This window comes from Neolamprologus multifasciatus, chromosome 3 (assembly GCF_963576455.1).
Source record: "Neolamprologus multifasciatus chromosome 3, fNeoMul1.2, whole genome shotgun sequence".
NCBI classification, from domain to species: Eukaryota; Metazoa; Chordata; class Actinopteri; order Cichliformes; family Cichlidae; genus Neolamprologus; species Neolamprologus multifasciatus.
Window position 1 is genome coordinate 35,897,483 of NC_140441.1, and position 20,769 is coordinate 35,918,251.

General features: G+C 40.6%; 2 protein-coding genes and 1 pseudogene across 3 annotated transcripts in view; 2 read left to right on the top strand and 1 right to left on the bottom strand.

Moving 5' to 3' along the window:
• The window catches only part of LOC146522873 (uncharacterized), a 77,990-nt gene that overhangs the window by 42,178 nt on the left and 15,043 nt on the right, over window positions 1-20,769 (bottom strand). The window contains exons 5-14 of one of the 2 annotated variants that reach the window (XM_085154055.1): window positions 16,473-16,575; window positions 16,274-16,359; window positions 14,828-14,928; window positions 13,420-13,490; window positions 7,801-7,908; window positions 6,396-6,466; window positions 6,005-6,122; window positions 5,734-5,898; window positions 5,162-5,257; window positions 1,427-5,080 (exon numbers count right to left, since the gene is read on the bottom strand). In XM_085154055.1, the coding sequence (XP_085010181.1) occupies window positions 2,687-5,080; window positions 5,162-5,257; window positions 5,734-5,898; window positions 6,005-6,122; window positions 6,396-6,466; window positions 7,801-7,908; window positions 13,420-13,490; window positions 14,828-14,928; window positions 16,274-16,359; window positions 16,473-16,575 (3,313 nt within the window). In that variant the 3' untranslated portion in view covers window positions 1,427-2,686. Of the gene's footprint in view, window positions 1-1,426; window positions 5,081-5,161; window positions 5,258-5,733; window positions 5,899-6,004; window positions 6,123-6,395; window positions 6,467-7,800; window positions 7,909-13,419; window positions 13,491-14,827; window positions 14,929-16,273; window positions 16,360-16,472; window positions 16,576-20,769 lie in introns of those variants that run through there. The other variant, XM_085154056.1, reaches the window with a different exon arrangement.
• On the top strand, window positions 8,503-9,185 carry LOC146522878 (tripartite motif-containing protein 29-like). Its single transcript, XM_085147989.1, has one exon. It carries the CDS (start codon window positions 8,526-8,528, stop codon window positions 9,183-9,185), a length of 660 nt encoding a protein of 219 aa, XP_085004115.1. The 5' UTR covers window positions 8,503-8,525.
• On the top strand, window positions 10,142-12,477 carry LOC146522879 (tripartite motif-containing protein 16-like; annotated as a pseudogene).

Here is a 20,769-nt window from a genome sequence, read left to right on the forward strand (position 1 = left end):
CAGAAACAGGGATGAGTCAGTGAGTCAGTTGGGCTTGTGAATCATGATTCACGAGTCAGTAAAGTGATTCTCGAGTATTGAACGATTCGTTCACGAATCGAACATCACTAGGGGGAGGACTATCCTCCACCCGTGAGCGCTTTGGCACGGGTGAGGCGCCCACGGCAGCACCGCTGCTTGTTGAGAGTAAGAGCGATACATGCTTTCACGTCAAAAAGTCGTCATAAATAAGTCTCCAATAACACCAGAAAAAGTCGCCAGATTTGTCGCTAGTCGCTTTTTAGAAAAAGAGTCGCTAAGGGGGTCTGAAAACTCGCTAAATATAGCGACAAAGTCGCTAAGTTGGCAACACTGATCGCTACTTTGAAGTTTGTTTTTCGCGCTACTTCGTATGGCACTACGTTGCCTGGCGGACGGACATGTGACCAACATACCACTCTTGAACCCCGATCCTTCCGCCAGGCAACGTAGTGCCGGAGAAAAATGGAACAAACAAAACAAATCCTCTTACGATATCACAAAAATCATGGACAATCCTTAGAAAAGCCGCACCTGACTAAAAGCCGCAGGGTTCAAAGCTTGTGCAAAAAGTAGCGGCTTATAGCCCGACAATTACGGTATATTAGGTAAACCTGTACAACTGCTCACCAATGCAAATATTTAATTAGTCAATCACATAGCAGTAGCTTCACGCATTTATGGACGTAGATATGGAAAAGAAGTTTAACAGGTTTGGTTTTTGGTATTACACAGGCTGGTCTGAGTATTTCAGAAACTACTGGGATTTTTTACACACAGCCATCTGTAGGGGTTTACAGAGAAGGTTTTAGACTTGACAAATATTCAGAGAACAGCAGTAACGCCTGAAAGCACAATTCTTATTACAGCGTTTAAAGAAATCACAGATACTTGTAAAAGTTTTTTTTTTTAACTCTTTAAAACTTCAGCAGTTTAGTACACGTACATATTTTTGGTGTAATAACACACTCAAGATGAACACGTTGGCAGTGATGTTACCACAGAGACGTTTTCCTCTACACAAATCACTACAGTTACTTTAGCTTCAGCGTTCTGTTACATCACTACAGAAAACCTAGACGCAAAAACACATTTGTGCTTGTTTCTTGAACTCTAAAAACCATAAAAATGATGATTTTGAGATTGATGATGGTCTCGATTGTTTTAGTTTCTCCATTTTAAATTTAATACAAGACCAGAATTAATGAGAGGTGCAGACACAAAGACGGTCTGCTCAAGATTAGATACAAAATGCAGCTGTAAGAATTGGAAATGTGTAGATAGTTTCAAATGTGCTTGGTTTTAAAGTGAATGTTTCCAGACATTCATCCACTTGAAGCAAGATATTTCAGTCTATTTCAATTAAAACATTGTCTTCTGGCAGGAGAAAGTGCAATACAGTCTTAGAATGAAGTGCGCAGAGTGACTGAGGAACAATGCTTTATTAATTAGTAGGGAAACATTACATACATAAATAAATACAGATAAACATAAAAATGTCCTCATATGAAAACACAACTTGAATTTTCATATGAGGTCAGAAAGTGTCTGTTTTTAATCATAGTTATAAATATCTCCTTGTTTAAACTGATCGTGTTTTTTTAAAAAAGACACCACAGCTCTCAAAGATTAGTTATGTCAGGCTTTATAAAAACACAATTAGTATTGTAGTAATATTATTATTTCTATACAAGTCCAGCCTGGATTAAAGAGATTCTGCAGCACGGTTCATGCAGTTAAAGGTGCTTGTGAATCGAACAGGCATTCAGTCACATGACCTTTAAAAACTGCAGAATTTTCAGGATACTCCAAAGATGTACATCTTTATAGCTGCAGATATTTCTCTTTCAAAAAAGAAAAAAAGTACCACAGGAATAAATCAAAGGGAGTATAAATAAAATGAAATTAGATTTTATTCACTCTGTTTGCCTCTTTTAGCTCCCCTCTTTTCAATTCAGTGTTTAAATTTGCAGTTTGTATGTTGGTTGTAATAGTTTCTTTCATACAATACGGCGTAGCCCTTACTCTCATAGTAGGAGCCTTTAGTCTGTGGATTAACGGACAGACTGACTCAAGTGTCTGTAGGCCTAATAGGAGAGATCAAGTCATGGCTACGGCCACCAAATTATTCAGAACTGCTAGTGTTAGTGTGGTTTTGACTGAAAGCTTGTTAGCAATCACGTCACAGGCTGTAGTCATTTCCCGACTCATCCAGAGATCTCAGAGCTTCACTCTGACCAAAACAAAAAGGTCTGTGATTTCTGATAAGACATCGGCTTTCCTGAGGTCGTGAGGAGAGGTCATTATTGTCATTAATCTTAGAATGTACTCTCAATTAATAGATTTAGAAAGAATAAAAATATACCTTGAAAACAAGTTGTTTTTTCCCCTCTGTGGTTGTTTAAAGTACATTACAAGGACAATATAGTACAAAGAAAACGTAGTGAACTTTTCAGCTCCGATGCACTTAAACCTTATAATAACAAACAAACAAGGTAACAAACAAGATTTAAATCCATACGAGACAATCTCATTGTATCTTCCTTTGTTACTCAAATTAAACTTGAACATTTTAAAAGGTATCTACATTTCATAATGGATGTATCTCCTGACTTTCCTGAAAGAGGAGTGATTAGGAAAAAATCCTCAAAACAAAACAACCAAGAGCTTATCTCCAGCGCGGCCTTGTGGGCAAGACCGAGTCCTGAGAATGAGCGGACTTGTCACTGTCACTGTCATTCCGTCTGTGGCCTTTAGGGGGAGCCAGCAAGTCGTGGCGCGATGCACGAGGAGATGATTTGACGCTCTGAGACTTCCTCTGTGAGGAGGGGGAGAGTTTTTGGACATCTGAGGATCTTGCTGACGCATGGACTCTTAGTGATCTTGATCGCGTAATAGGCAAGGAGGTGCTGGATGGGGTAACAGAGGAGGAGGTCTTGGAAGAAGGTTTGGGGGAGGGGTCTGACCCAATGTTGGGGGAGTGGGAAGCAGCAGGAACAGCAAGGTTGGTGTGAGTACGTCTGAAAGAAGAAGAGGCTGTGCTCCGTGCAAAACCCGGAAACACAGATGATGAAGAGCTTGTGGCTTTGCGCAAAGGAGTGGCAGGAGCACTGACGCTGCCTCCTCCTCCACTTCTTCCACCCTGAGAGAGTGCCCGCAGTGTGGAGCGACAGATCTTCTCCTCCAGCTGGGCTTTAGGTTTCATTAAGGGCTTTTGGCTGGACATCTTTCCTTGAAAGTCCTTGTTCTGTTCTCGGGCAGATGGCTGACTACCTGAAACATTCTGGTTCTTTGAGTCCTTTGGATCCAAGGTCTTGGGGATCCCAGATTGTCGGGATGAAGGAGCATTTGCAGGCCTCGCTACTTGTCGAGGGGAAGCACTGCTTCGTTTTGAGGGAGTCAGACTGGTGGGCACTGCGGTGCTGGAGGAGCCTCGATTCTTCTCTGTATGTTTGATTCTGGATGGACTTCTGTTGGTCCTGGATATTGGCACAACCCTCCTCATGTCCTTGTTCTCGGAGGTTGTGAGGGTCCGGATAGATTTGGATTTGCCAGATGCAGAGATAGTGTTTGGGGTAGGTTTCTTCCCATTAGTTTGGACTTTAGACGTAGGAAGGCTCTTGCTGGGTAGTTTACATGGAGTTGCTGGTTCTGCTTTTACTTTGGTGGAAGAAGCTGCTTTTGCAGTTTTACTGGTTGAGTCTTTAGAAGCCATGTTGTTTTTGCTTTTCTCTTCTGTTGATTGTTTTGAGACGGTCACTCCATCACGGTTCCTGTTGGTGGACACTTCTGCTTCTTCCTCCAGTTCTTTATCTTTCTCAGAAGCATCTGCTGTGAGAGCAGGCACTACATTAGGTGTTGGAGGTTCTTTCGGGCGCCACACGGAGGAAGAAACAAGCAGTGATGTGTCATCACAGCGGGGGACAGGCACTGGTTGGCTGCTGATGGGTACAGGCACTGGTTTTTCATTGGCCGGTTGAGGTTCTGAAGGCATGTCATTGGCTAAAGCAGAGGAAGTTTGTTTGTTTCCTCCTTGGTTATCACCCTTATGCTGATCTTTTTCAGTTTCTGCATAGGTGCTTTGTGTGTCACTTGTAGCCTCGCACACACCCGTCACACACCATACAACCACCTTATCCTCTTGCCCCTCATCGCCCTCTCTTGGTGTTGAAGAAGAGCTGAGCTCACCGACTTGCTCATCAGATTGTTTTGGATTTACAATCAGTTGGCCATTATTATGCACCTTATCAACTTGCAATTCATCCCCTTTCTCTTCTTCCAAATCTGTGATTGTCACATCATCTTGATGAAGACCAACATGTCTGTTTTCGCTATGACTTGTGAGGGTGTCGCCACTGCCAAACACTTTTAGTTCAGGAACCAACGTGCATTTCTCTAAAACCACCACCATGTTTCCTGTAGCAGTGGTGCTGTGTTGAAACCTCTTATCAGTGCAGTCAGTCCACTGAGTTAAAACCAGTTCAACATCTTTTGGTTTGCTTGTTGTAAGTGTTGCATGGCTGCTTAAACCCATGCCAGGTTGATCTCTGCTGCTTTTGTTGTTGTGTTCAGATTGCTGGTTTGAGTCAGAGGTAGGTTTGATTGCAAGTTCATTTGCAGGATTAGTGGCATTTGCACAAGTCTGGGTAGCATTTTGGCTGAGGTAAGTGGCAGTTGCATGGGTTTTGTTTTTTGGACTCCTTTTGGAAGGTGATGAGGAGTTTTGTGGTGCTGTCTGGGTGGACACTGGGAATCCTGGACTTGAGGGAGATGGAAAACTGCTCCCTTTGCCTCTTTGCTGAATGTTTTTGCGATCAGTCGCCTTTTCCAGGAAAGTGCTTAGTTCCTGCTCAGCAGCAATAGATGGTGAGCAGGATGGAGACTTCCGGGAACGACGTAAGCTCACAGCACGTCCCAGAGAACTGTGGGAGTTGTTCACTGGTGAGCGAGGGTGGGACCTAGGGGTCAGGAGTTCCATCAACAGTCCGGCCTCATCATGCCGCGACAAAGCAGTGGACATGTCAAGCTCACTGTGGCAGCGCAGCCCATAGACTCCATCCACCTATAACGGGAACAGAGAGTGGATCATCATTAGACTTCTTTGATTGACTTTATTTTACAGTGTCTGCGTACGTCATCCTACCTTTTCTCCTCCAGCCCAGGAGTGCCTCTTCTTCTCCTCCAGCTCTTGTATCCGCTGACGACGAGCCGCCTCCTTCGCCTCCCTCTCCGTGTTCTCCTTCAAAAACAGAAAGAAGTTATTTTCCTGATGCGCGTGACTCTTCTGGTCCTCCATAGCCTACAGATATTATGCATGTTGATGCATCAGATCCTGATGCACAAATCAAAGCAAACAAAACAAAACAAAAAATAAAACAAACTGTGAACCCTTGGGCCTTAAATACAACTTCTCCTCTTATGCCTGATTTATGGTCTGGTATTTGTGTCTCTGTCAACAGCTCATCGTGTGAGAGGGGTTTGGGAATTCAAACTACTCAGAGGCAATAGAGACACACTTGAGCCAAAAAGCCAACAATGGTGACATTGTTGGCAATCACACAAAACGGAAGGTTTAGAAAATAATATTATTATTATAAAATATGGGATGAAGACTAATGTATCAGTTGAAGTATACCAACAGTTTTAACCACATCTACTGGATCTTGTGTGGATTGTTGTACAGCTCGTGTAATGGATTTGCATTCATAGTTGTACCTTGACAGCATTTGTGAACCTGGAGCAGAAGGTGTGGAAGATGCTGAAACAGTCGTCCAGCCTGAAAGTGTCTCTGTCCTCGCAGAAAAAGTCGATCAGCTCGCTGCCTTCCCTCTTTAGCTGTTGCCGACTGCCGCGGAGTGAGCAGAGAGATGATGTGGCATGCTGAGACAAACATAAAAACACAAACGTGAATAGGCACGAAATTACTTTTTAAATTAGACACTTATTTAAAGATTATATAAAACTAAAATACTGCTATGTGTGTTACCTGCAGAAAGCTGTCCAGTTGCTGCAGCAGCTCTGTGTCTCTCTGGATGCTCTCCTCCACCGAGTGTGTGCGAGACGTCAGCAAATGCAGCTCAGCATCCAATGTTTCCAATGAGATCCTACCAAAGGAAGGAAAACACAAATCCATGTAGCCTCATTTCTGCTCTGGTTTCATTCATTTTGTGTCTGGTGTAATTTAAGTATCAAATGAAGGACTGAAAAGAAACCAGCAGGGGGCGGTGTTCACTCAGATTCTGTAGAGATGTAATAAGATGATGGAAAGAAGGAGTATAATAAATAAATCCCCACCAAACAGGTTGATGGAGAAATGTAGTGGTGTATATGGACAACTGTAGTATTTAATATGTGATTAATATGAAGTGATGTCTGACCTGGCTGCAGCCTGGATGTGACTCAGCTTGAGAGGAAACTCCAAGAGCTTCTCATCTTTTTTATGGGCTTCCTATAGAAAAACAAAACAGCAAAAAATGAGACAAAAATCAAATGTTCATTTGTTTTTGAGCTCCCAAAGGTCTAACATTTAGGTTTTAGAGACATTAAACTCTACATTCATACAACTCTCACACTTCACTCTGTTTAAAGAGCTAAACTAACTGATCCACACAGACAGTGAAACACCAAACGCACACAGATGGACGAGGAGCCAAGAGGTCAGAGGTCAGAATCACCCCATAAATTTAATGAAGAAATGGAAACCATCTGCAACATGAAAAAATAACCACAAAGACATGTGAAATGGTGCAAAGGGGCAAAAAATATCAAAGATGCTCCATCCATCCAATCATGAGACCCCCTCTCTCCAACTACCTCCTCTTGCTCATTTTGGTGGTACAGAGGTGCTCTCAATCCACATAAAGAGACCCATTCTCTGCCCCAGGGTCCCCTTCTGGTAGACATTGCATGAAACCACTTTAAAGACATAATCTCACCAGCATGTTTAGGCCTTCTACCAGTAGGACTTGCCTGGAGCTCTATTCTGAGCCCCTCCTGAACTACTGAGCATCTCACTCTCTGAAGCTGAACCAACAACTTGTCCGAATAAACTAATTTCCACCTGTTGTATCTGCAATTTTATTCGAATGGTTCGAATTTATATCGACTAGTTACTCAACAGCTTCCCCTTCAGCTTCAGGTCTCTCTTCACCACTCAAACCATTAAGACGTGAATCTGCTAATTTTCATTGTAACCACTTCACACTGTGCTTCAAACTCCTACTGTCTCAAGAGCTAATTTCATTAATAGATTAATCAAAAAAAAGGATTGTATCATCTGCAAAAAGGAGAGACGTGTTTCTGAGACCACCAGATCTGAAAGAGTCTGTACAAAACCAGCAGTGGCGGAGTCCACCACTGTCCAGGAATAAGTATGACTTATTGACTGTAATGTGAACCAAGCTCTGGTTGCAGTTGTCCAGGTACCAAGTAGCCTGTAACAATGGCAAACATCCAAAGCAATAGCAGGATGACAACCACATCATAGCATAGATCTTCCCTGGAAACTCTAAAATAGGGTCTTTAGGGTCTTCCTCCCTAAAAAAAAAAGAAAAAAAAGAAAGAGGGACCACATCTCCAGCCTACCCATTTGGAAGTAGTGTCCCTGAGCTCCTGCCAATGAGTGCCAACCAGCACAGCCGACTACATCCAGAACCTTGAGCAAATTCAGATGAATCTCATTCACCAATGGTGCCTGACAACCAAAGAGCATTTTAACTGTTTTTGTGACTTCAGCCACACTGGCGTATGTGCAAAAATGAAATGAACAATGACGTTACTCACCAGAGCGACAAAGTGAAGCAGGTTCATGCCTGGTTTGTTAGCTTTGGTGTCAGCCAGAGACAGGAGGGACGACAGCTTGAAGCCTACCGCGTTTCCTGCATAACCTCCCTGCAACGCACATAGAACAGAAATTAAACTCATAGTGGTGAACATTCAAACACTTGAACAACAGAATCTGAAGCAATAAAACTACATTTCCCACAAAGCAGTTGGTCTCCATAGTCTATCTGATAAGAGAGAGAAGAGACAGCAAGTCTCCAGTTTGACTGTACACCTAACATGTATCGCCCAATTATCAGCTCATTCTGTTAAACATTTATCAATTAAATGAACATAAATACACCTTTTCTGCAATCATTGTGTCATGACAGTCAAATGAGCTCATGCATTCAGACCCTGAGATTTTAAATGACAGCTTATTTACACAATCTTAGTATCTGACACTAAAATACAACCTCTGCTCAAACTAGCAATCTAAACCGTCAGAAATAAAAGTAGTACTTCAACAGCAGAGTGACTGGCTGTGATTAAAACTGCAGATCAACCTCCGAACAATTTAACACAGACAAACATTTTTAAATGTGCTACGCTGTGTGAAAAATGACCACAAGCCGTCTGCTTGAAACCACGTCTCTTGAAACAAGTCAAGGACCTGAAGATGTGGCCTGTGATGTCTGCACTGGGAGGAAACTGAAACACCGAGGCCTGTCCTGGAGAAAAACATCATGTTAGCAGCTTTAGTGAAGCAGCTGAAGAAGACTGGACTCCAAGCTGCTCCAGCTGATCACTGCTATGCTGGACCTGAAGATGTGGCCTGTGATGTCTGCACTGGGAGGAAGCTGAAAGCCATCAAGTCCTGTTTATCTTGTCCAGCCTCTTACTGTGAGAAACACCTCCAACCTCACTATGATGCAGCTCCATTAAAGAAACACAAGCTGGTGGCCCCCTCCAAGAAGCTCCAGGAGAACATCTGCTCTCGTCATGATGAGGTGATGAAGATTTTCTGTCATACTGATCAGCAGAGTATCTGTTATCTCTGCACAATGGATGAACATAAAGGCCATGAAACAGTCCCAGCTGCAGCAGAAAGGACTGAGAAGCAGAAGGAGCTCGAGGTGAGACGACTAAACATCCAGCAGAGAATCCAGGAGCGAAAGAAAGATGTGAAGCTGCTTCAACAGGAGGTGGAGGCCATCAATGGCTCTGCTGATAAAGCAGTGGAGGACAGTGAGAAGATGTTCACTGAGCTGATCCATCTCATCCAGAAAAGAAGCTCTGATGTGAAGCAGCAGGTCAGATCCCAGCAGGAAACTGAAGTGAGTCGAGTCAAAGAGCTTCAGGAGAAGCTGGAGCAGGAGATCGCTGAGCTGAAGAGGAAACTCTGAGACAGGATATCCTGTCTCAGGATATCCTGTCTCAGAGTGACGCTGAAAAACTAGTTCATGCATTTATTACTTCCAGGCTAGACTACTGCAATTCATTATTATCAGGATGTCCAAAAAAACTCACTGAAAAGCCTTCAGCTAATCCAAAATGCTGCAGCAAGAGTCCTGACAGGGACTAGAAAGAGAGAGCATATTTCTCCTGTTTTGGCTTCCCTTCATTGGCTTCCTGTTAAATCCAGAATTGAATTCAAAATCCTGCTCCTCACATACAAGGTCTTAAATAATCAGGCCCCATCTTATCTTAATGACCTTGTAGTACCATATCACCCTATTAGAGCACTTCGCTCTCGCTCTGCAGGCCTACTTGTTGTTCCTAAATTATTTAAAAGTAGAATGGGAGGGAGAGCCTTCAGTTTTCAGGCCCCTCTTCTGTGGAACCAGCTTCCAGTTTGGATTCGGGAGACAGACACTATCTCTACTTTTAAGATTAGGCTTAAAACTTTCCTTTTTGCTAAAGCATATAGTTAGGGCTGGACCAGGTGACCCTGAATCCTCCCTTAGTTATGCTGCAATAGACGTAGGCTGCCGGGGGATTCCCATGATGCATTGAGTTTTTCCTTTCCAGTCACCTTTCTCACTCACTATGTGTTAACAGACCTCTCTGTATTGAATCGTATCTGTTATTAATCTCTGTCTCTCTTCCACAGCATGTCTTTTATCCTGTCTTCCTTCTCTCACCCCAACCGGTCGCAGCAGATGGCCCCGCCCCTCCCTGAGCCTGGTTCTGCCGGAGGTTTCTTCCTGTTAAAAGGGAGTTTTTCCTTCCCACTGTCGCCAAAGTGCTTGCTCATAGGGGGGTCATATGATTGTTGGGCTTTTGTCTGTATCTATGAAGCGCCTTGAGGCGACTTTTGTTGTGATTTGGCGCTATATAAATAAAATTGAATTGAATTGAATTGAAAGACGGCGAGCTGGAGCAGCTCTCACACACAGAGGATCACAACCAGTTTCTACACAACTACCCCTCACTGTCAGCACTCAGTGAGTCTACACACTCATCCAGCATCAATATTCGTCCTCTGAGGTACTTTGAGGATGTGACAGCAGCTGTGTCAGAGACCAGAGATAAACTACAGGACATTCTGAGAGAGGAATGGACAAACATCTCACTGACAGTCACTGAAGAGGATGTTTTACTGTCACCAGCAGAGCCAAAGACCAGAGCTGGATTCTTAAAATATTCACATGAAATCACACTGGATCCAAACACAGCAAACACACATCTGTTATTATCTGAGGGGAACAGAAAAACAACATTTATGAACCAACAACAGTCTTATTCTGATCATCCAGACAGATTCAGTACAATATGTCAGGTCCTGAGTAGAGAGAGTCTGACTGGACGTTGTTACTGGGAGGTGGAGTCGAGAGGGGGTGGAGTTTATGTAGCAGTCGCATACAAGAATATCAGCAGAGCAGGGTCAGGCAAGGAATGTGGATTTGGATACAGTGAGATTTCTTGAATTGTTTCTGAAACAATTTTGAATTTTTACACAACATTGAGCATTTTGTCCTCTCAGGTCCTCGGTTTCTACAGCGTCTCTGAAACCATGACTCTCCTCCACAGAGTCCAGACCACATTCACTCAGCCGCTCTATGCTGGATTTCGGTTTTGGGTAGTTGGAGCCACTGCAGAGTTGATTAAAGTCAAATAAACAGAGAAGATAGGTTCATGTTGATCCCTGATTGATTGAAATGTGATTTAGTTTTGACTTTCCTTTGGTCTCCATCATTGTTGCTCAGACCACATTGTCACTAATGACCTCTTTGTTGCCTCTGACATGGGATCCATCTTTACACTAGTCCATTTACATGTACATACTTCCCTTAGGCAGTATTATTAGAAGGCAAAGCATGTGGGCATATTCTCATTATTATGCAGTGAAATGTTGATTTACTTACAAAAGAATGTTGGTTAAAATGTCAGTTTTAGTTTCCAGTTTCTTTGGTCTCCACATTTTTGCAGAGCACTCATCGTTGTGCAATTTCCTGTCAGTCACACTTTACAGATACAATTCAATTCAATTTTATTTATATAGCGCCAAATCACAACAAACGTCACCTCAGGGCGCTTTATATTGTACAGTAGTGATGAATAGTAAGATGTTCTGGCTTTGCGGAGGGCTTTCTTTTAAAGCAACAAACTATTTCTCCAGGCTAAATGATGATCCTCTAAATTTGTGACACGCCATTTCCTCTCCAGATTACGAGTCATCTGCTTTAGGCTACGTGTTTGAGAATTATACCACGGAGTCAGGTACTTCTGATTAGAGACCTTAGTTTTCACTGGAGCTACAGTATCCAGAGTCGTACGTAGTGAGGAGGTGAAATTATTAACAAGATAATCGACCTCTGTTGGGGTAGCGTTCAGATAGCTGCTCTGCTCTGTGTTTGTACAGGGCATTGACGAGGATAACAGTGGGTGGATTATATTCTTAAACGTAGTTACAGCGCTTTCAGAAAGACATCTACTGTGATAACGTCTACTCTCCACTGCTGTGTAATCAATTATTGTAAATGTAATCAGGAAATGATCAGACAGGAGAGGGTTTTCAGGAAACACTGTTAAATGTTCAGTTTCTATGCCATATGTTAAAACAAGATCTAGAGTGTGATTAAAGTGGTGGGTGGGTTCTTTTACATTTTGAGAGAAACCAATGGAGTCTAATAACAGATTAAATGCCATATTGAGGCTGTCATTTTTAGCATCTACATGGATGTTAAAATCACCCAAAATAATTATTTGATCTGAGCTCAGAACTAAATCAGATATAAAGTCTGAGAAATCAGACAGAAACTCTGTGTAAGGCCCAGGTGGACGATAGATGATAACAAGTAAGGCTGGTTTCTGAGTTTTACAGCTGGGGTGGACAATGTTAAGCATCAGGCTTTCAAATGAATTAAAAGTCTGTCTTGGTTTTTCGTTAATTAAGATACTATTTTGATATCTTATCATTTATTGTATAATTTATAACTGACTTTGTTTGAACAAAGAAAATTTTCATTACATTTACATATATTTGTTGTTGTTGTTGAAATCAATCAGTTCAAGAAACAGCTTGCTTTGTTTTGTGTTTTTTTTACATTGATAAATGCAGCTTTTTATGCTCATGAATAAATTTGCAGTTATTTGTGATCTAATTTTCTTTCACCTTTAATTATACCTACATATACATACAGCATACTCTGATTTTATTAATTAATGTGTCCTCTTTTGAGGCGGCTCAATTTAGTGCACCAACCTGTTTTATGCAAAATTTTGTTTAGATCCACAATTTGAACTTTTATTCAGATTCATAAATGTTTTTTTTATGATTTTCTTTCATCATTTTCAGTCACTGTTACATTTTGCACGAGTTTCTACATGTTTTCACCAATGAATTCATGTAGGCTCCACACTGTGCATAAGACAACCAACAGTTATCAAATAAAAACAAATCATTTCGAAATTTAAAACCTTTAGAAGACACTATATTATTTCCAATCAATTTGTAAGTGATAAATTGTTCATAGTGATACCCTGACTGTAATTAAATAATGGATTTAGCCACCATGCTGCCACGCATGGTTTTGGCCGCCATTATGTCAGTTTTTAAAACACGAGCCTATTTTTAGATGATAACTTGAAGTCTAAGTTTTAATCTGATGGTTAAAACTGTATATATGAATCTAAATCTATTTGTAGCATACAGTAAACATGTTTAATTCTGATCTAAAGTTGAACATTTAAACATTTTTAAACAGTTTTTTTGGGACTGACTCAATTTTGGAGCCAGCCTCCAGTGACCACTTGACACTCATACTAATATATGTGAGTGTTTTTAAAAAGAGTATATTACGTCTGATTATAATAAGGAAGAGAAGTTCTATGAAAACACGGCTTTGTTTTAATGTCATCTTAGCATTTCTTTTTTAATTTGCAGCTCACCTTTTCATCTTGACTCACTCAAAAAAGTTTCCATGCAAAGTTTTAGGTTATGTACAGAAACAGGAAATAAACCAGAATTCTAATATTAAATTACTTTCACGGAAATAAAGGGCGAAAATTAAAAAGCCTTTTGTTGCCTCTTCTTCCTTCTTGTATTTCTTTTTCTTCTTCCACCATCTATCCACTTTTTTCTCCCTCATCTAATTATTCATTGATGCTGTACAATGTTTTTTTTTTCCTACTCACAGCGTTAAGGAGGTTTCCGGCCTGCAGCACCAGGTGGAGAACAGCATGGAGCTCCTCGCAACACATTAATTCTGGAGGACGGAGACAAAGTAAAAGAAATGATGTCTTCATTTGTGTCAGTACATAAAGGATAAACCAATGCAAAAGCATCACCTGCTGGAAATAACTGTGTAAAAAGAGAGTAGAGAGAAAAAAAACACAGGGGAAAGGAGGTGAATGTAAAACACAAAACCTGTGCAGTAAAGATACAGATAACATAAGCTTATGATGCTAAAATCCCACTGGGTTTGCTGTATTATCACATGCAGTGTTAGCATGTGGAAGGTTAGTTAACAGTTCAGGCAGTTATCAAGTTCGCACACACACTGCTAAAAATACTGAAGGTGTTAGTCTGTATTGGGTGGAGGGTGTAAACGAGGAGGAGAAGGCTTTACTGCAGGTATTTCTGCACCAACGACAGACAAAGTGATATTCAGTCCAGATTTATTGCGTTTTATTCTTTTCATCTTTTTTTATTATTATTTTAGGTAAAAAATATTCCAGAGTGTCATACACAGATCTCTTTTCTTTATTTATTTTTTTACAACTTCTGAATCAAACGGCTCACTCCTTCCCTTAAAGGTGAAAGTACTGATTCTGAGACATTGTAACACAACTGAAGCATTAAAAAGCTAAATCTGTGAAAGTGTTTCTAGAAGCTTCTTGGTTATACCTCTGCGCGGTGATTCTGAAGCTAAATGAATCCTCTGAGATCGATGTCATCACTGATGACGACCCCAAACCGAACCTTATGTTTGGAGTCAAGCAAAATAACTTTTCTGTTGGTTTTTAATGTTTTTGATGGATGTGAGTCGATGTGATTTCTTTGTTGTTTGTTCATTGCTGAGACACAGAGATAGGGTTCATCAGCAGTAATGAGCTGCATCTCAAGAGTGTAACTATAAACATGCTTTATGCAACTTTTAACACGTATTATTTATTGTATATTTGACCAAACTCCACTTTACCTCAGTGCCCTGATCCCAGTGTCAGGAGTCAAACGTTACTTTTTTCTTTTAATGTAAAATTAATTTTAAAAAGTTGATGAGTTTGAGCTAAAAACTTTTACAGCTCCACCACCATCGTTGGTGTTCATGCCATTCTCTCAGTCATTTCAGCTCATACAACAGAGATAGAAGCAGTCTGGCCACACAAACTCTACCTGCCTCCTGCAGCACATTTGATTGTGGTAAGGAATAAAACATTGTAACACACTCAGTGTTGGTTCTAGTCGTTCTCTGCTCTGCGTTGACACTGAGACAATAAGTAAGAGAAGAGAAACCAGAGCTGTGGCCTGTGTGAGCTCCCAACAGCGGCTGCATGCAGAGAGCAGCTCATCCGTGTGCCGATGATGCTGCGAGCGTGTTACCTTTGATGGCGGCACGAAGGATCTTAATGTCCCGTTTCATGGCCTCGCACGCTGCCGGAAAATCCTCCTTTAAGAGCATGGATTCAATGCGGACTGTGTAACTGCAGACCGAGAGACAGAGAGGTGAAAATGAATTGATTTTTATTTTGCGTCCAAGCTGGTACACATCACTAAATACAGCTAATGCTACTACTTTACATACTCTCGTAGTAACTGTATACCAGCAGCAATTAGTTTGAACTGTGGGACTATTTTTAGCGTATCTCATTAAGGAGATGTTGTTCTTGGTGTGTGGCGGAGCTGCAGGCATGTAATTGATTCAGCTTGATGTTTTTGAAATGATCTGAAGGCAGATGTCACATTACCAGCACTCCAGCAGCAGCTACTTACTAACATTTGTTTGTTTTGTTGAGCACAAATTGATGCATTAACGGTTATGATTCCTGAGTCAATGTGAGTCAGCTCTGTTAACTGTCACAAGGTCCTGTTTAGTGATACAAAAACATTTTTTCCCCACTTAGAGTTAGAGCTGGTACACAGACCACTTTTGCCCAACACTGTTTCACACCAGTGCATCATGTTTTCAATGTAAAAATTCAAAGTAACCACTGTACAGCCAGTAAAAGTATTTATGTTTAATGTTGTAAGTTGTTAAGAAAAAGAATTATTTTGTAATGTGTATCTGCTCATTAGATTGTTTTATGTACTTTAATAATGAAGGCTTGTAGAGCAAGGCCACTTTTGACAAACTAAGTGCTCAGCCACACTGAAAAAGAGGAAGTTTTAGTGCACAGGCATATTAATAGATAAAGACACAGAAAAGAGGAACTTTCCATATAAGCAATGTTTGAAACTGTGTGTGACGTCTGAAGTACAGAAATAACACCATATAAGACATATGTGGAGCTAAAAATGTTAGAGCTCTTGCAACTGGCGTTTGAGCTGTGCAGGGGTCTCTCTCTTCCGGAAGATGATTGAATAAAAAGAAATATAAATGTTTTAACACACTATGAGTCGGTTTTCTCTGTTCTATCATGGGGACAAAAGAATCGGGGTTTAATATTTGGTGTTTCTGCCCAGTTCGTCATGCAATAGAGAGAACAAATGTGGCCGAAGGTTGGATCTGATATGAGGCGAACAGAAGACCGGTCTAAAAAGATTTAAAGGTAGGCACAAACCTGTTCAATAAGCAAATTTGTGCAAAGTAAAGTACTACAAAAATGTACTTTTTTGGTGCAGTATTTCAGTGAATGCAACGGTGAAACTGTACAGACAGTGGAAGTATTTTCAGTGTAAAACTGTTTCACCACATTGACACGGATCTTGCATGAATATCGGAAATGTTAAAAAAAAAGATCATAAAGGTTTAATTCTAATTTCTGAAACTTGCAGTGAAAGTTGAACGCAGCATAAAACTGAATAACTAAGTAAAAGTTCAGCGCTCACCTGGGCACCTGAATCAGCCGGTACATGAAGGAATCGGCCAATGAGAGTTGAGAGACTTCGCCGCGGTGTGCCTTCAGTTTCTTCACCTTCATGAGTGCAAAAAGATGGATCAGATAAAAAAAACACATCAGTGTGTGTGTGTGTGTGTGTGTGTGTGTGTGTGTGTGTGTGTGTGTGTGTGTGTGTGTGTGTGTGTCACCTCTTCAGACTCTGGCAGCAGTTTCAGCATTTCTCTCAGACGCTCCACCCCAAAAGCCTCACTGTTGCCATGGCAGATTTCATCTACTATAGTCTCATTGGACCTGGAGGAAGAAGATGTTTAAATATAGTGTGAGCAGCGATATTAAAAAACGAACAAACACAACACTCATTGTGCTGAAATTAAGAATTAAAATGGCATCAAAATAACATTACACTAAGCTGATCTGTTTTTTCCCCCCCACAGAGATTTAATTACCATCTGCACACGTACAAGGTACACTCAGTTCACTTTGTCAGGTTAAAATTAAAACAAAAAAATAAATAATTTAAGACACAGTTTTATCACTTTGTGAACTCCAACCTTTTGCTTTTAAAGATAATTTCATTTTCAACATTGAAACAATGTTATATATTCATTCAGGAATTAGCCTGAGAAACATTTATAGTTATTTTTCTGTTGACTGGAAACACCTTCCCTGTTACTTAAAGTAAAATAAAATGGACAAAATAACTTCTTTAAGTAATTAACTTCAGTGCCGATACACATCCAGTTTATTTTAACCTACACAGTGGATGAAGAGAAACTCCATAAATAAATACTGTAATGCAAATTTTGTAACTTATTGTACTGTTGCTAGGAGATAGAAACTTTCTTGCAAAGCTGCTTTTAAGGTCATGAGGAATTCCATAAACTTAAGATTTTCCTATTTGATATCCAGTTTTTGTATTTTTCGCTGAAACCTTCAATTTGCTTCAATGAGTACAGAACACACTGTCACAGTTAGGCCAAGTACAAAAAGACTGAAATTCTGATGTCAGAGTTCATGAAAACCGTTTCTCGACTGAGTGACCTGAATAAACTGGACAGGCATGTTCTGTCAGATCATTCCACCAAGTAGAACTTCCTTGTACATATTTTTACACTCTGTTATAAATGCAACATGATGTCACAGAGTTTGCAGATGTATTAACAACAATTTTAGTAACATGCTCTGGACTGCATACTTTTAAAATGGGATTTTCTAAGCAACAAGCCCTAAAATGAGAAAAGCAAAAATCCCACATTTGAAATTTTGTTTCCTTAATTTTATGACAAAGAAAATTTGTGTTTTCTTAATACTGTCTGTCAGTGCTGTTTACATCTGTCAAAATCTCATCCGAGGATATCTGAGAGTGGATTTGTGGGTTTAGAAGTTGTTGGCCTTCTGTGTGTGTGTGTGTGGGGGGGGGGGGGGGGGGGGGGGGGGGGGTTGTTGGTTGGAGAGCTGTTTGTCACACATTAAGCGATCGTTCAATGGAATCCGCTGTGACGCTAATGATTGTCTCCGCTGCTCTCTTACCTGTCTGAAAAGAGTTGGCTTTAAATTTATGGCAGTGATTTATCAGAGATGTGCAGAGCATGGAAGGAGAGCGTGAGAAATAGATACAGGTGGTTAACAGTGAGTCTTTACAGTTGTCTGGAGTCTTTCATGTTTTAAGGCTGCATTTCAGTAAATGGTGTTGGAGATCTTGTTAAAATGGAAGAACTATGAACAAAGAAAAGTCAGATTTTGACACACTGCACAATACAGTCTGGAAAGCATTTGATTGGTAAAGACTTCATTTTTCAACATCAGAATAATCCCAAACACATTGTCAATTACAGTAAAAGAACACCTTGACAATACCTGGACCTGCACAATAAAATGGTATCAGTCATGGACTGGCCTCCCCTGAGCCCAAATTTCAACATTACTGAAGCAGTGTGAGAACAGAACAAACAAAGCAAAAAAAAAAACCACATCCAGAGAAGAGTTTTGAATGTCCTTCAAGAAGCCTGGAGAACTATTCCTGAAGACTGTTTAAAGAAAGTACAAGCATGCTGTTTAAGAAAGTTCAGGCTGTGCTGAAGAACAAAGGTGATCCTGCTAAATATAGATTTTCAAGCTCACCTGAACTGTACAAACTCTGATTTGTCTTATATACTGGTTTTCCATGTATGTTTTCTCACGTTGTAATAAATCGCTTACAATTCGCTGCAGGGCAGCTCGAACATTTTGCACAGTCATCCTAAAGTATATTTCCTGGAGCAGATGGCTGTGCCTTTTACTTCCCACTTCTCGAAATTGTTACTTTGTTGTTGGAAAAGTTAAAAGTACTTACACCCAAGTCTCGATGCATGCTTAATCATCCAGGGAAGGAAATCCTGATGAGTGATGAAACTTTTCTCCACCTGGAAACGTTACGTCCGGATGAACAGAACTAACTTTTTGGGTACTTTTAGCTCGGTGTTAAAGCAGCTGCAAAACCTTCAGCTTAATTTGAAACTGAATGACAGAGTTTTTGTGGATATTGTACATCGTGAACATAAAATGATGCAATACAACCCAGATTCTTCTCTAATTGATTTCAGGTATAGTTGCTGTACATTCCTGCTCTCCGTCTCCCACATGCCTGTATGTCCCTCAGTGTGTTTGGTAAGCACTAAGTCTCAACATGGTGACCTGAATGATTCAGCACATTCATTCAATACATTCTCTAAGCTTTTTACACTGGACACTTTTTACGTGACTTCCTGTCTCTATATTAAGCTGTGGTGAAGATGTAAAATCCTCAGCGAGGTATAAATGTAAAAAAGGTGAAGGAAGGTTTAGATAAAGGAAGTTTTTTCATTCTTTGAACTACATTAAAGCTTCATGAATACATATCTATGAACAATATAAATACAGTAATTCTGTCAAGCAGCATTGCGGTGACCTTACCATGAATGGGTTACAAGACAGCAGGCCTCTGGGGAAAGAGATGCACAAGACCACCAACCCTCCTACAGAGGATTAAGACATCAGGCTCAAGGACACACAAACCACAACTGCGGTGTAGCCGAGCTGTTTTGTGTCTCACTGGAGCAGCGCTGTGCTTTGATTTGAATGTAGGATATCACTTTCTTGCTGTTTTGTCCCATTTTGTATGCTTTTTTTGTTCATTTTATGTCCCTTTGTAGCCACTTTATGCCTGTTCGTTACCATTTTGCATCTCTTTATTTCTATTTAATTGCTCTTGTAGAGATTTTCATCTTTTTGTCATCAAATTATGTATGCTTGTAACAATTTCGCATTTCCTCGTATTCTCATTTCGTTTCCCTTCGTCACTGTTTTTTCTCTTCGTGATCAATTTTAGTTTCTCAGTCTTCATTTTGTATCTTTTCATGGCTAACATAAGTTGCCTTGTACCTATTTTGCATCTTTTTAACCATTTTACACCCCTTTATTGCCACTTTGCACCTCTTCATGCAAGTTAAGTTCACTTTCAGCCATTTGGCCTCCTTGTGACCATATTGTATCACACAGCCATTTTATGCCCCTTTGTCACAAGGTTACACCATTCTCATTTTTCTTCTTGCAGCCATCTCCTCAAGTGGTTTAATTCTTCTTATTGCTATTTTGCATCTCTCAGCCATTTCTGTCCAATTATCGCCATTTCGTAACTCTTTGTTGTCAGTTTAAATCTTTTTGTTAATAATAGTCAATTATCAATGACGTAGTTATTTTCTGTCACTTCTGTATCTCTTCATTATGAATTTAAATCTTTGTTTAGACAATTTGTCATTTGTCAATTTAAGATCAGTTTATATCCATTAAGTTATTTTAAGGAGTTTGCAAAGAAAAGCGTCTGGACTTCTTTAAGTTTCCTTGAAGACGTTTCACCGCTCATCCGAGAAGCTTCTTCAGTTCTAAGAGCGGTGAAGGGTCCCAGATTTTAAGCCCTATGGGAGTTTCCCACCTAAGAGGGACAATGGACCCCCTGATGATCCTCTACCTAATCACATGAGCCAAGGTATGAAAACTGGTGTAGGTCACAATCAGCCAGGGTTTCAGGTGAGCTCATTGTGAAACCTGGCCCCACCCTATCATCTGATTTCCTGAGGTCAGATGGTCCAGGATGTGAGTGGGCGTTAAGGCGTCTGGGGAGGGAACTCAAAACTGGATTATAGATGGCAGACAGCTGGTCTCATAAACCACCACCTCTGTTCAAAGATGGTCGCTCACAGTGGACATAAATGAATTCTTTCACTCCTTTTTCAAACAGTCCTCTCTGTCCAAAATGTGAACATTGATATCCTCGAAAGAGTGACCTTTGTCCTTTAGATGCAGACGGACAGACGATAGAAGCTTCTCGGATGAGAGGTAAAAAAAAAAAAAAAAGGTCTTCAACTAAGCTCAATTCCAGACACTTTTTTAAGCTCCTTAGACTACGATGACCCAGATGACTGAGAACCTTCACATTCCATTAAGTTATTATTTTACTTTTTTTGGTCA

Coding starts and splice junctions, on each gene's coding strand:
- LOC146522878 (XM_085147989.1), top strand. CDS start 8,526: ATGTTAGCAGCTTTAGTGAAGCAGCTGAAGAAGACTGGACTCCAAGCT.